The sequence below is a fragment of the Narcine bancroftii genome, chromosome 10 (genome assembly GCF_036971445.1).
Source record: "Narcine bancroftii isolate sNarBan1 chromosome 10, sNarBan1.hap1, whole genome shotgun sequence".
NCBI lineage: Eukaryota > Metazoa > Chordata > Chondrichthyes > Torpediniformes > Narcinidae > Narcine > Narcine bancroftii.
The window spans coordinates 100,318,412-100,330,883 of record NC_091478.1 but is presented as its reverse complement, the minus strand read 5'-3'; the positions used below and the strand labels follow the sequence as shown (position 1 = coordinate 100,330,883).

Genomic DNA, 12,472 nt, shown 5'->3' with positions numbered 1-12,472 from the left:
TTTGGCCTGTTGCAATGTTTTATTGCAGATGCATTCATTTATGTTCATTCACTTTTTACAAAAAGAATACATTATTAGACCACTGTTCAAGACTGACATCAAAACACCATATAAAATGTCAAAAATGTACACCAGAGGTACCCAATAATGGCATTTATGCAACACACAAAATGCTGCAGGAGCAGGTCAGGCAGGATCTATGGAAGGCAAGAGACAGTCGATGTTTTTTGGGCCGAAAACGGTATTGCGTTAATGATTTGAATGTTTAAAGTGGAAAGTTCAATACAGAAACAAGTCTCAGGTCAAACTTGGATCTGGGCATTCTAGCAGCTTGAATACTGATGGTAGATAGCAAACATGCCAATGCATTTTACATTCTGAACAAACCTGATTATTTGCCAAAGTAGCCAAGCAAAATAAACCAAAGGAACAGAGTGGTGCTGAATTTCTGTCTAGATGGAGAGGGGAGGAGCATTTTACATTTGTCATCATTCCTTTCATCACCTCTCAGACATCCCGAGGTACCTCTCCTGTCAATGAGGTGCAGTCACTGATGTTGGAATCCTGGCCAACAATTTGTGCACTACAAGATCCCACAGACACCAATGTGGCCACTGACCAAATGACCCATCTTTTGAGATGCCAAAGATGAAAAACACCAGATAAATCCCAATCATCTCATCACCAAGATGGTGCTTCTAATTCTTCAACAACCGGTTACTATTGGTCACCGATTTTACGCCCGACAGGCACAGTGGTCACAAGACCAGCCTGCACCAGTTCGGTTTAGAGTCATACAGCAGAAATGGGTCCCTTCAGACCACCAAAATGACATCAACCTTTTGCCCACTTATACTGATCTAATCTGCCTGCATGTGCTCAGTTTTACCTTTTTAAGTATCCAAATCCCTTTTAAGACATATTTATCTGATTTCCCCCACCTCTCTGGCAGCATATTTCTTAACTATGGATTTTTTTTTTTAAAATACCCTCAGATCCCCTTTAAAACCCCTTCACCTTTGATCTGTTTTTGATACCCTTATGATGGGGACAATTTCAGATCTGGTGTTATTGCATTAGGTCCGTCTTCAACCTCCTTTACTCCAGACAAAACTAGCCCAGCCTGTCCAATCTCTCCCCATAACCAAAGCCCTCCAATCTTGGCAGATCTCCACTGCCTCCATCCTGTAACAGGGTGACCAGATCAGAACACAGCAATCCAAGGGCAGGCTATCGCCGTGTTTTGCACAGTTTCAACACAACATCCCAACTCTTATTGTCTGTCCCACAGTGCAGAGTGAAGCACACATGCACTTTCTTTGCCACCACAGCCATCTGTATCGCCCCTTCAGGGAAAGGTCCCTCTGTTCATCATTTATTTGTGCTCACTTTGGTTCCAATGAGAAGGCCAGGCTCCTTTATGGATCTTCCACATTGCCATAGGCCCAAATTTTAATTTGGCACACATATAGTCTGGAGAAACAGCACAGAAACAGGCCCTTCCACTTACCGTGCATGCCATTAACTATTTTTACTGGAGGTATATAACTTTATGTGGGACATTTTTCACCAGAAAAATTGCAAATACCAGAGGACATCTGTTTTTAAGTTTAGGGGAGATGACAGAGGTAAGTTTCTTTTTCACTCAAGAATCGTGGGTGAAAGTACATTAGGGACAATCGAAAGACCTTTGGATAGACACGTGGATGCAAACAAAAGAGGATTTGGGGTATGAGTTTGGGAAGGATTAGATTGTTGTGGAGTTGGTTTACAAACAACAACATGAACTGAAGGGCCTGTGCTGTGCTGTAAATATACCCACATTCATCCCATTTAATATATATTTTTTTTAAACCCCACATTTCCAACAAACTTCCCACAGATTCTCCACTCACCCACACACACGAGGAACAAGTCAGTGGCTAATTCTTTGGGACGAAACTAGAGTACCCACCAAGCGAAACCCACGCAGTCAGAGAGGACATGCAAACTCCGCCTGCGCTTAGTACTCAAGGTCAGGAACAATCCCCTGCCTCTGGTGCATCGACCAGCTGAACCATCTTGTGAAGGTATCAGAGAGGCTGTGTCCAGCAGGAACACCAGCCTACTGCCACAGGGTGACAGTGCCACATTCGCGGCAACACCATCTGTTGAAAGCCACCTTCAAGACTTTTGCCCTCTGACTATTCAGGTTCCATCCTGACAGGTGCTGAAGGCTTCCTACAGTAACCCTGGCACAGTGCTACCCACACAAAAGCAAAATGTTTAAATACAAAAATATTTCTTGCTCTCACTGCTTCCAGAAGGGCCAAAGTAAAGTTTTACAGGATGCGTCAAATATAAAAATTTAAGCCATTTCCATCAGACACAATACAAAAATAGTGAAATAATCTGAATTATTTGCAGCTATGTACATTTTCAGATGGAGCCTTTTGTTCACATTCTGATGCCGATAAATAAAGTGACTGAGATAATAAAGACATTTAAGAATTGAAGGTGATTAATTCTTCACCAGACTTGTCCACTTATTGTGAGGAAGTTCATCCTGCGGTCAGACCTTATACTTCTGTCTGCCTTTATCACTGATCACACAAATGTGCTGTGCAAAACAAAGGACAAAAAGAAATATTCAATGATTTATGCAGTTTTGTTTGTTAAGCCAAGTTAAAGTCAACTTTAAAATGCCCAGTGGAAGTCTCATAATGAAATCAATAGAGCAGAAATGAATGGGTGTGAAAGCTCATCCCTGTATAATTTATTTAATTTTAATTTTTTTTTAAATTTAGAAATACAGCACGGGACAGGCCTTTCCCGCCCATGAGCCTGTGCCGTCCAAGACACCCATTAACACATCGACTCTTTATACCTTTGGAGCATAGGAGGAAGGCGGAGCACCCAGAGGAAACCCACGGAGACATGGGGAGATCCGACAAACCCCTTACAGTGCCAGATTCTAACCCAGGTTGATGGGGCTGTAATAGCGTGGCGCTAACCGTGTCACCCACAGTCGTCTCCACCAGGGTTGAAAAATAGATAATTTCATCCAATAGCTCCCCAGATCATTTTCACCTCAAGTAGCTATTCAATTTCCTGTAGGCTTGTTACTTCGTATGGATGCCTGCTGAGTTTCTCCAGCATTTGTGAAGAATGGAGGCAGTCTTTTACCAACCTTCCCAAACTACCCATGCCATGAACTACTCCAGAACTGTGTCTATCTACACAGTCAAACATCATCTCCCCCCACCCAACTGATTGTAACCAATTATTTATCTATCCTTTTGTATTTATTTTCACTTTTTCTGTCTCATGGGGCATCGTGGAATGTTGATTTACACTAATGTCATTGGTGTAACTCACTAACCTGTGTGGCCACAGCAAGTACATAATTTCAGTGCATCTGTACTTGTTTATATACTGTAATACTAAACACAGTATAGATAGAAGGAAACGTTGATGGAGTTTGCTACTGGGAGGGAAATCTGCCTATAGCTGGAACACCAGTTTGGATCAGATGGGTCAAGTGGCCCATTTGTGCTGTAAACCCATCACAGCACGAGACGACTTGGCCTATCGAGTCCATGCCAGTTCTTTGAGAGCAATCCCATTCCCTGCTCTTTTCTCCCATAGCTCTTCTGATCATTTCCCCTTAAGTAGTTATCCAATTTCCTGTAGGCTTGATTGATATTTCCCAGTGCTACAGTGGTGGTAAATTTCGGACCACAAGTGCTCTCGAAATAATGTTTTTCCCCTCCCAACCTATGCCTCTTTTACCTAGAATTCCTGGAACAGCTTAGAGTCAGAGTTGTACACCATGAAAATAGGCCCTTCATCCCTTGCTGACCAAGGTGTCTAAATGAGCCAGATCTGTATGCCCACATTTGATCCATATCCCTCAATCTTTCCCAGTCATCAACCTCTACCACTTCCTCTGACATTTTATTTCCTGTATAATTTATTTAATTTATTTATTTTTTTAAATTTAGAAATAGAGCACAGGACAGGCCTTTCCCGCCCATGAGCCTGTGCCGTCCAAGACACCCATTAACACATTCCCCTCCCACCTTAAATTTATGCCCTCGAGCTTTAGACTCCTTGACTCTGGGATAAAGATTGTGATTGTTCACCTTATCTATGCTCCTCTTGATTTTATATACTTCTGGAAAGTCACCCCTCAGCCTGTAACACTTCAGGGGAAAATATCTTCACAATGTTCTGTGTGTGATCTCACCAGTGGCTTGTACAGGGCTCCTCTGTTCAATCTAAAAGTTAGGATTTCCTACACCTGTACAATGGTCTTTGTTACATGGAGAACATCCTCAGCTTCTCCCACTGAGACATAGAGCTCAAAACCATTGTAACTTCTGAAGTAACAATATCCTCTCTGCACTTCTGTATGGTTTTGTAATCACTGAAGGACAATAGTACATAGGTAGGGGTTATCCAGCTGGATGGGTCACCAAACAAGCTTTCCCACTCCACTATGATACACATGACAAACCTGAGCTATCCCTCCAAAGGTGTGGTGACCAGAATTAATAGTCATGTTAATGAAACACATTTGACATAGATGGGTTAAAAAAAATTTTTTTAATTCCTGGACCCTCCCCTACTCATCTGAGGATCCATTTTGATGTGATAATTGATCTAAATGCTCATCGTTCCAAATACTTCTCAGGTAGGAGTCCAAAATGAGAATGGTGGAATTCATTTCCTCAAATATAAACCTGTATCACACCATAGTTGACAGAAATGATTCGCTGTACACACCCTTCCCTGCTACCCCCCCAAGACATGTCCAGCCTGTGCTGATTCAAGGACATACTGGGCAGGGATGGTTCCCCTTTTCCCTTGCTTCTGGAATCATACCTTTTCAGTGACCCAAGCAAATATTCTAGGAGTCTCTGGTGCTGGGAAATGAGTGGGAGATTACATCAAGTGTGCTCTCACCAACACCTTATACAGTCCCAGATTTTGTACTCAGTACCTCACCCAATTGAAGCCACCTTCTCTGACCAAGTTACCAGAAGGCAGCTGCCATTAAACCACATGAGAGTCATATAAAGACCAGATAGGATAAGGTCAGTAAATCCCCTTCCCTCAAGATGATCAAAGCAGATGTTTTTTTTACAACCTGGCAATTTCATGTCCCCCATCACTGGATTAGAAATATAGATACACCTGTACTTAATCAAGATCAGTTAATTAAATAGCTTTTCTACTCACAGTCATTCAATAACACAACCAATTTATGACAGACAGCTGAAATAAAATTGGTAGCAGTGCATACTTACATTCAAGTCCCGGAAATGTTCATTGTAATCCAGGGCATAGCCTACCACAAACTTGTCTGGAATTTCAAATCCTACAACTGCAAGAGAAGAAAAATTAGCATAATGTTTCTGGGGTATTTCCCATCACAAAATATGACTTATTTCAAATATGTCTGCAGTTCATTTGGCTGCATCCATTTAAAATATTTACTTTGACAACTTCCCTTGATAGCACATGATACCCCATGGAGGGGTAAAGCACAATGAACTGAGTGAACCTTTTTCTTATTTTCCAGTTTATTAATCATTATCTGACTGTACATAAACAACCAGATGAGATGGTGTTTTTATAAACCACAGTGCCACACATATCCACACAATATACAGCACATACTACTAATCACATATACACATAACAATACAAAATAAATATAAATGTTTTGGAATAATTTATTCCTTTCATTTATAGAAGACCCAAGGTTACAGGATACAGTCCATAGACAGAATCTACTCGTCTTGGTCCAAGGGTCCAGAAACAGAAAATGTGGACTTAAGACAATTGGGGAAGGGGTTGGGGAAATGGATTAAAAGTGACATGAAGAAAAAATACTTTACAATGCAGCTAGTAGTCATGATTTGAGAGATATTTGGTGCAGGAAAAATTGCAGGATGATGGGGAAAGAACTGAAAAGTTGTCCTGACTAATAAAGATCTCAGTGGTCTGAACGGTTGCCAAAATTCCCCGCACCAAAGACATCTGAAACAGGAGGTGGAGGTGGGGGGAAGCAAGGACCCTGATTGGGGCTTGGACCCGGTGAGGCCTAGGACAGCTGGCTCTATCATTGAGGACCTATACCACCCAGGTCATGCCCTCTCCAAAAGGTTGTTAACTCTGCCTGGAATATCATGGGTTCCAGTCTTCACTCCATCAAGGAAACCTACAAGACACGGTGTCTTAACAAAGTAGCCTCTATTCTCAAGAACTCCCATCATCCAGGCCATGCCCTCTTCACTCTGCTACTATCAGGAAGGAGGTACAGGAGCCTGAAGACGAACACCCAGTGGCACAAGGACAGCTTCTTCCCCGCTGCCATTAGATTCCTGAATAATCAATGAACCACAGACACTGCCTTAATTTGACTTTTTTTTATCCACTATTTTTATTTATTTTGTAATGTTTGCTTTGTGATACTGCTGCAAAAAAAATAAAATAAAATTTTGTGACTTGTTTGTGTCAATAAATTCTGATAATATGCTTTGTGAGCTTATTCTGTGATTATGGGAAATGAAGCAGAGAAAGTGACTGAATGGACAGTTCTTAAAAAAAAACTCAATTTTATGAATGGACTCTGACAAATCCTTGTTCCTGGAGTAGAATTATAAAAGAACAAGTGATTGAAGGTGTTTCTAGATCAAAGGAGTTTGTCCTCAAATCTCATTTATCCAAATCTCAATTATCCAAAAACTCCTTTCCCCTCGAGGTGGTCATCTCACAACAGGATGAGCTAAATTTGTGACAGTTGTCTCTGACCTCTTGAGTGTAACTGGTGGAATCTCAGATAGTTCAACGAGCAAGACAATGAGGGCTAGTGTTTTGCGCAAGACCAGAAAAAAAAATTCAAAGGGCATCCCTGAATAGTATCCACATTGACAAACCACCTCAAACAAGCACTGGATTACCCAGTTAGTTGTACTCACACAAAATGTGGAACTCATTCCAAGAGGAAGCAATGCAAAGGGGAAAAATGAGCCTCATAAAATCTACATGTAACAACTGTACAAGACATGATCAAGTCCAGATTGGTCTAATTAGCTACCTCTGTACACATCGGAACACTAAGGAGCTGGTCATGGTTGTAGTCAGGAACAAGAGGCAAACAACACAAGATCACAGCAGCACTTACAGTCCGGTCTGTATCCCGAGCTCTGAGGAGTCCTTTTCAACAATAAGCTGCGAACAGATGAAAAAGAAAAGACAACTCAACCCCAGAATTATTCCCAAGTCAAATAACATTTCATAAGCAAGGTTGCAAATTGATGGAACTGCTAGCTTGAGGGTCGAATCTGGGGAAACATTGAGGAGACTAGAAGAAATCATTTTTACTGGTTGGAGTCATGAGGAGAGGTTGGCAAGATCTAATAAAAAGAAAAATTACAGCACAGTCTTTCAGGATTGAAATAAAAACCAAAGTAGCAGAAAGACTCCACAGGTCAGGCAACATTGGTGAGTGGAGAAGCAGAGTGAATATTTTAGGAGAAAGGTCCTTTGTCTGAACTGGGAAAGATATGCAGGTACACATAATTATGAAGGTTACAGATAGAGTGAATGCAAGCAGGCTTTTTCCACTGAGGTTCAGTGAGACAACAACTAGGTTAAGAGGGAAAGGTGAGATGTTTAAAAGGAACATTGGGGGAATTTCACGCAAAGAGTGGTGAAAGCATGAAATGCCACCAGATTTAGTTGATAATATTTTTCCATTGAATCCCTCTCAGAAAAGGATAATTGGAATTACATGATAGGTTGTTAAAATTACATCCAGTACTTCAAGATTAAAAAGGCTTGGAAACTGGAATTTGCAAGATCCTTATCTGAGGATCTATGGGACAAGATTTTTAAACTGCTAAATACCTCTTCTATATGTGCCCAACATTCATTAATCCTATTTAAAGTGGTGCATCGTGTTCTCATGTCCAAAGATAAATTGGCTGGTATTTTTTCTAATATTAACCATATTTGTGCAGATGCAAATCTGAAATTGCTACATTGACACATTTTGGTCTTGTTCATCCTTAGAAAACTATTGAAAATAAATTTTAATACCTTTTCAACTATACTCGAGGTGGAGCTACAACCCAATCCAATAACCGCTCTTTTCAGTGTTATTGACCCAGAGGGAGTTTTTCTGTACCTGTTCAATGAGTTGTGGCCTTCTCTACATTGTTGGCTCAAAGAGCTATCTTATTCAAATGGAAAGACTTTTGACCTCCCACAGTGTTTGAATGGTTTTTTCATATTATGTCCTGTTTAAGTTATGGCTGTTTGGAAACCCCTACCCAAGAAAGTGATGTAACCTAAAGCCAAGTGAGAATTTTTGATCTATTGACAGCACCCAAGGTAGGAGACCAACCTTCCTGAAGAGCACATCAGAGAGAGAGTGTGGTATGCGCATATGGAAGCAGTGCATGTGTGTGTAAAGCTGAATTTGCAGCATGATTTGACTTCCTTTTGATTGGAAATATCAGGCACCTGGGTAAAACACAAAGAGCTATTGATCGAAGTACTCATTGTGGAAGTAGAGTTCAGAGGTGCACATATGACAACAAGTACTAGATGGGGAACAGACAGGGAAGCATGGTGGAGGCAAAGATCCAATCAGCAGTTGCTGAATCAAAATGCAGACTTGATGGGCTCCAACCCATGTTCTCAATCTTCAGCCGAGCCCAGACGCCAGCACACCTGTGCCCCTACCTGGCCACTTTCACCATTTGGGGCTTGTGGCTCTCCAACAGCTTAAGAAGCTTCTTCATCGTTCGCCCAGTTTCCACAATGTCCTGGAGAGGAAAACAAAACATCACTGAGGCTTGTTAGCAAGCTGGAGATGAGAATGAAATGGGGTGGGATGAGAGGATATTATTTCAGAAGTCCAAGGATATGGATAATGTACAGTAGCCATTCCATCTTTTTCTGGCCATGACCCCATGGGACTCTACTCAAAGTTTATGGGCCCAATTCCCATTATTCAGTATGCAAAATGTGCTGGGTAAGATATATAGGTACACAAAATTATGAGGGGTATAAATAGAGCAAATGCAGGCAGGCCTTTTCCACTGAGGTTAGGTGAGATAAGAATTAGGGGACATGGGTTAAGGGTGAATGGTGAGATGTTTCAAAGGAACTGTGGAAAAAGCTCCCAGCTGTGGTAGTGAATACAGGCTTGAAAAGAAAATGGGTGGGAGGGATAGAGACCTTTATTAATGGGGGCCCTATGTGTGCCCCCTGCCCCCCCCCCCAGAGGTTGCAGCTCATTTAAGTAAAAACCTTGTTTTTTTTCTTCATTTTTTTTAATGTCGTTGTTAGAAGTTCAGAAGAAAACAAAACTCGACTGTGTCACAGGGATGGGGACTTACAAACCTTTGATATTTAAAGTGCTCTCGTGCATTTTGACAAGTGAAATAGAAGGGAAATCCATTTAAAAATGACAAAGGACTTTTAAAATGTATTAATAGTTTTGACAGAAGAGAAATTCTATCTCCAGTTTTGCCTTGTCAGAGGCATTTGGGACCAAGTCTTCTGTAGGACTTAGGCCTACCTCTGACAAATTCAGAGATGAAGGGCTCATCAGGCCCAAATGTTGGTTATGTATCTTTTTCTTTGCTCCATAAAGTGCGCTGTTTGACCTGCCAAGTTGCTCCAGCATTGTGTTTTCCTTAACAATCAGAGCATCTGCAGAATTCCATGTTTGACTCCCATCTCAGTCAATCAAGTACATCTTTCCACAGACTCGTTTTGAGATCACCAAATACAAGCGACTAACTACCAAACCTTGATCGAACTCGTATCTTCTCTTGAATTTTATTGTCAGGGACAGGTTTCAGAATGCAGTTGGCTGTTGTAGCAACAGATCTGCATACCCTTATATCATCATGTGTCCCTTTTTCGAGAGGCGCTGGAAAACCCTCTCACTCTTGGGTGGCACTGAGAATTGGATGCAGCAATGGCATCAAGTGTCTTCTGCCAATGGATGTTCAACCAGAAGATAGCTTTGCCGACTTTATTTATTTTTTATTAAAAATTTGTACATTCTCTAAAAGATCTACGTGGGGAAAATGACTGAGTTAGAAAGCAATATGAAATAAAGTAGTTATCAAGCTGGAAAAACAGTCTTAAATCAAGGAAAGCTGCAGGTTGTGATGACGCGGTGTTCACGGCATGTATCCTTATTCATGGATGAATAGGATTTTTTTTTGTTGTTGATTTGGACACACCACACCGTTCACGCTGGGCATGTATTAAAAGTGCGAACAAAGACCCATGTTCATGTAGCAACATCTCCCCAAGGGGCTTTGGAAGTGTACTCAGCAACACACACTGGCACTGGGCTGCAAGGTGCTCTGTGGGTTTTGGCGATTTGATCAGCCGACATAGCTGCAAGTGGTGGGGCAACGAAAAGTACAAAAGACAGCCGAAAAAATTTCAAATTAGAAGGAATTTGTCAAGAATGAAGGATAAAGCCTTGTAACTCTCCTTTATACCCTCCCAAGTCCTCAAAAAAAAAATGAATTAACCTTTCCAATAAAACAAGGCAACTGGAATGTGAATCAACGTGGGAAAAAAAAACTTACTTCAACAATCAAGATGTTCTGTGTCATGTGTCAGCAGATGGGAGAGAAAAAAATAAAAAAATTATTATTATTGATATTCATTTTGCATCAAATATTGTTATCTCCAGATTGTAAAAACTGATAATGACGAATGAACAGGACATGGCCTCTGGGTCTCAGCTTTACTAACTTGTCTTCCTAACCTCAATTCCATTCACTGATCAGCCCTTTTAGCCATGTCCATTCTGATCTCAAACTTCTTCTCTTGTTAAGACTGCTTGCGAAGAAGTGATGAACTCAGGTGAGGCCAAATTTGCAGTATTATGTGCAATTCTGGCCACCAAACTAACCATATAACCATATAACCGTTTACAGCACGGAAACAGGCCATGTCGGCCCTTCAAGTCCGTACCAGTTCACTTGAACAACTCCACTAGCTCCTCCGCAACTCCTAAAGTGAGGCAGTGTCTGGCGTTTTTCAAACCTTGATGAAACTTTTGCTATGGATGAAGCATCAATAATTCACACAAGGCAGAGTAGTGAAACTGATCAGAGCAAAAGGGAAGGGGCTATGGATAGAATCAGTCTTGGGAGGGGTGTCCAGTCAATATCAGCTAATCGCGGTGTAACACAGGAAGGATTTCAATAAGATTGAAAGAGTGCAGAGAAGATTTACTAGGATGTTGCCGGGTCTTCAGGAGTTGAATTACAGGGAAAGATTAAACAGGTTAGGACTCTATTCCTTGGAGCGTAGAAAAATTTGATGGAGGTTTATAAAATTATGAGATATAAACAGGGTGAGTAGGATCTTTCCACTTAGGAGAGGTAAAGCATAAGAGGACATGGCTTTAGGTTGAAAGGTTTAGGGGGACCTTTTTGCACTCAGAGTGGTGGGAGTGCTATCTGATGTGGTAAACGCGGGCTCACTCTCAAGTTTTAAAAATAAGTTGGATAGATACATGTTTGGGAGAGGACTAGAGGGTTAAGGCATGGGTGTAGGTCAGTGGGACTTAGTGGTATAATGTTTCAGCACAGACTTGAAGGGCCAAATGGCCTGATTTCTGTGCTGCAGTGTTCTATGGTTACAATGAACATCTCATCCACCCTCTGAACCAACTCCAAGACTATATAGTCAAAGCACAAAATTAAAACTGTATCTGGGAGTTACAAAAATATTTGTTTTATTATTATATTGACATCATAGAGTCAGATTTGTATAGCATAAAAATGGGCCTTTTGCTTCACCACATCCCTGCCAACATTCCCCCCAACCCCCCCCCCCCCCACCACATCTACATTAAACTTATTTTCCTGCACTAGGACCATGTCCTTCTATGCTTTGCCTATTTATGTCTGTCGAGGATTCATTGTAATTGCATCTACTTGACTTCCCAAATTGCATCTCCACACATCTGGTGGGGTTAAATTCTATAGGTCAACACTCTGCCCCATTTCCTCTACTCATTGAAAGCTCTTCTTGCTATCCACGGCACCATAACCCTTCCATATCATTACTGACAAAATGCATTAATTGTCCATCACTAACTGTCCTTGAAGACACACGCTTGTTGGGCTACTTCATGGAGGTCTTTGCAGAGATAGACCAGACCAGTGGTTTTCAAACTTTTTCTTTCCTCTCACCTCCCACTTTCAGCAATCCCTATGCCACAGGTGCTCTGTGATTAGTAAGGGATTGCTTAAGGTGGTATGTGAGTGGGAAGGTTGAGAACTACAGCTCCGTGGACCTATTTGTTACTGAAATATTTTGCTTGAGAAAAATTCACATTCCCCAATTTATTTGGAGTTATGAAACCGTGCACATAACGAGTCCATTAGGTACGATTAAAACAGTGGTTTTCAAACATTTTCTTTCCACTCAC

At 41.3% G+C, this 12,472-nt stretch overlaps 1 protein-coding gene across 3 annotated transcripts in view; it reads right to left on the bottom strand.

Annotated features, from left to right (window-relative positions):
- hprt1l (hypoxanthine phosphoribosyltransferase 1, like) overlaps positions 1-12,472 on the bottom strand; it is a 27,657-nt gene continuing 15,185 nt past the window's right edge. For 2 of the 3 annotated variants that reach the window (XM_069902073.1, XM_069902072.1), the window contains exons 5-9: positions 10,614-10,631; positions 8,740-8,822; positions 7,175-7,221; positions 5,292-5,368; positions 1-2,599 (exon numbers count right to left, since the gene is read on the bottom strand). In XM_069902073.1, coding sequence (XP_069758174.1) covers positions 2,552-2,599; positions 5,292-5,368; positions 7,175-7,221; positions 8,740-8,822; positions 10,614-10,631 — 273 coding nt within the window. In that variant the 3' untranslated portion in view covers positions 1-2,551. The remainder of the gene's footprint in view (positions 2,600-5,291; positions 5,369-7,174; positions 7,222-8,739; positions 8,823-10,613; positions 10,632-12,472) is intronic. The other variant, XM_069902075.1, reaches the window with a different exon arrangement.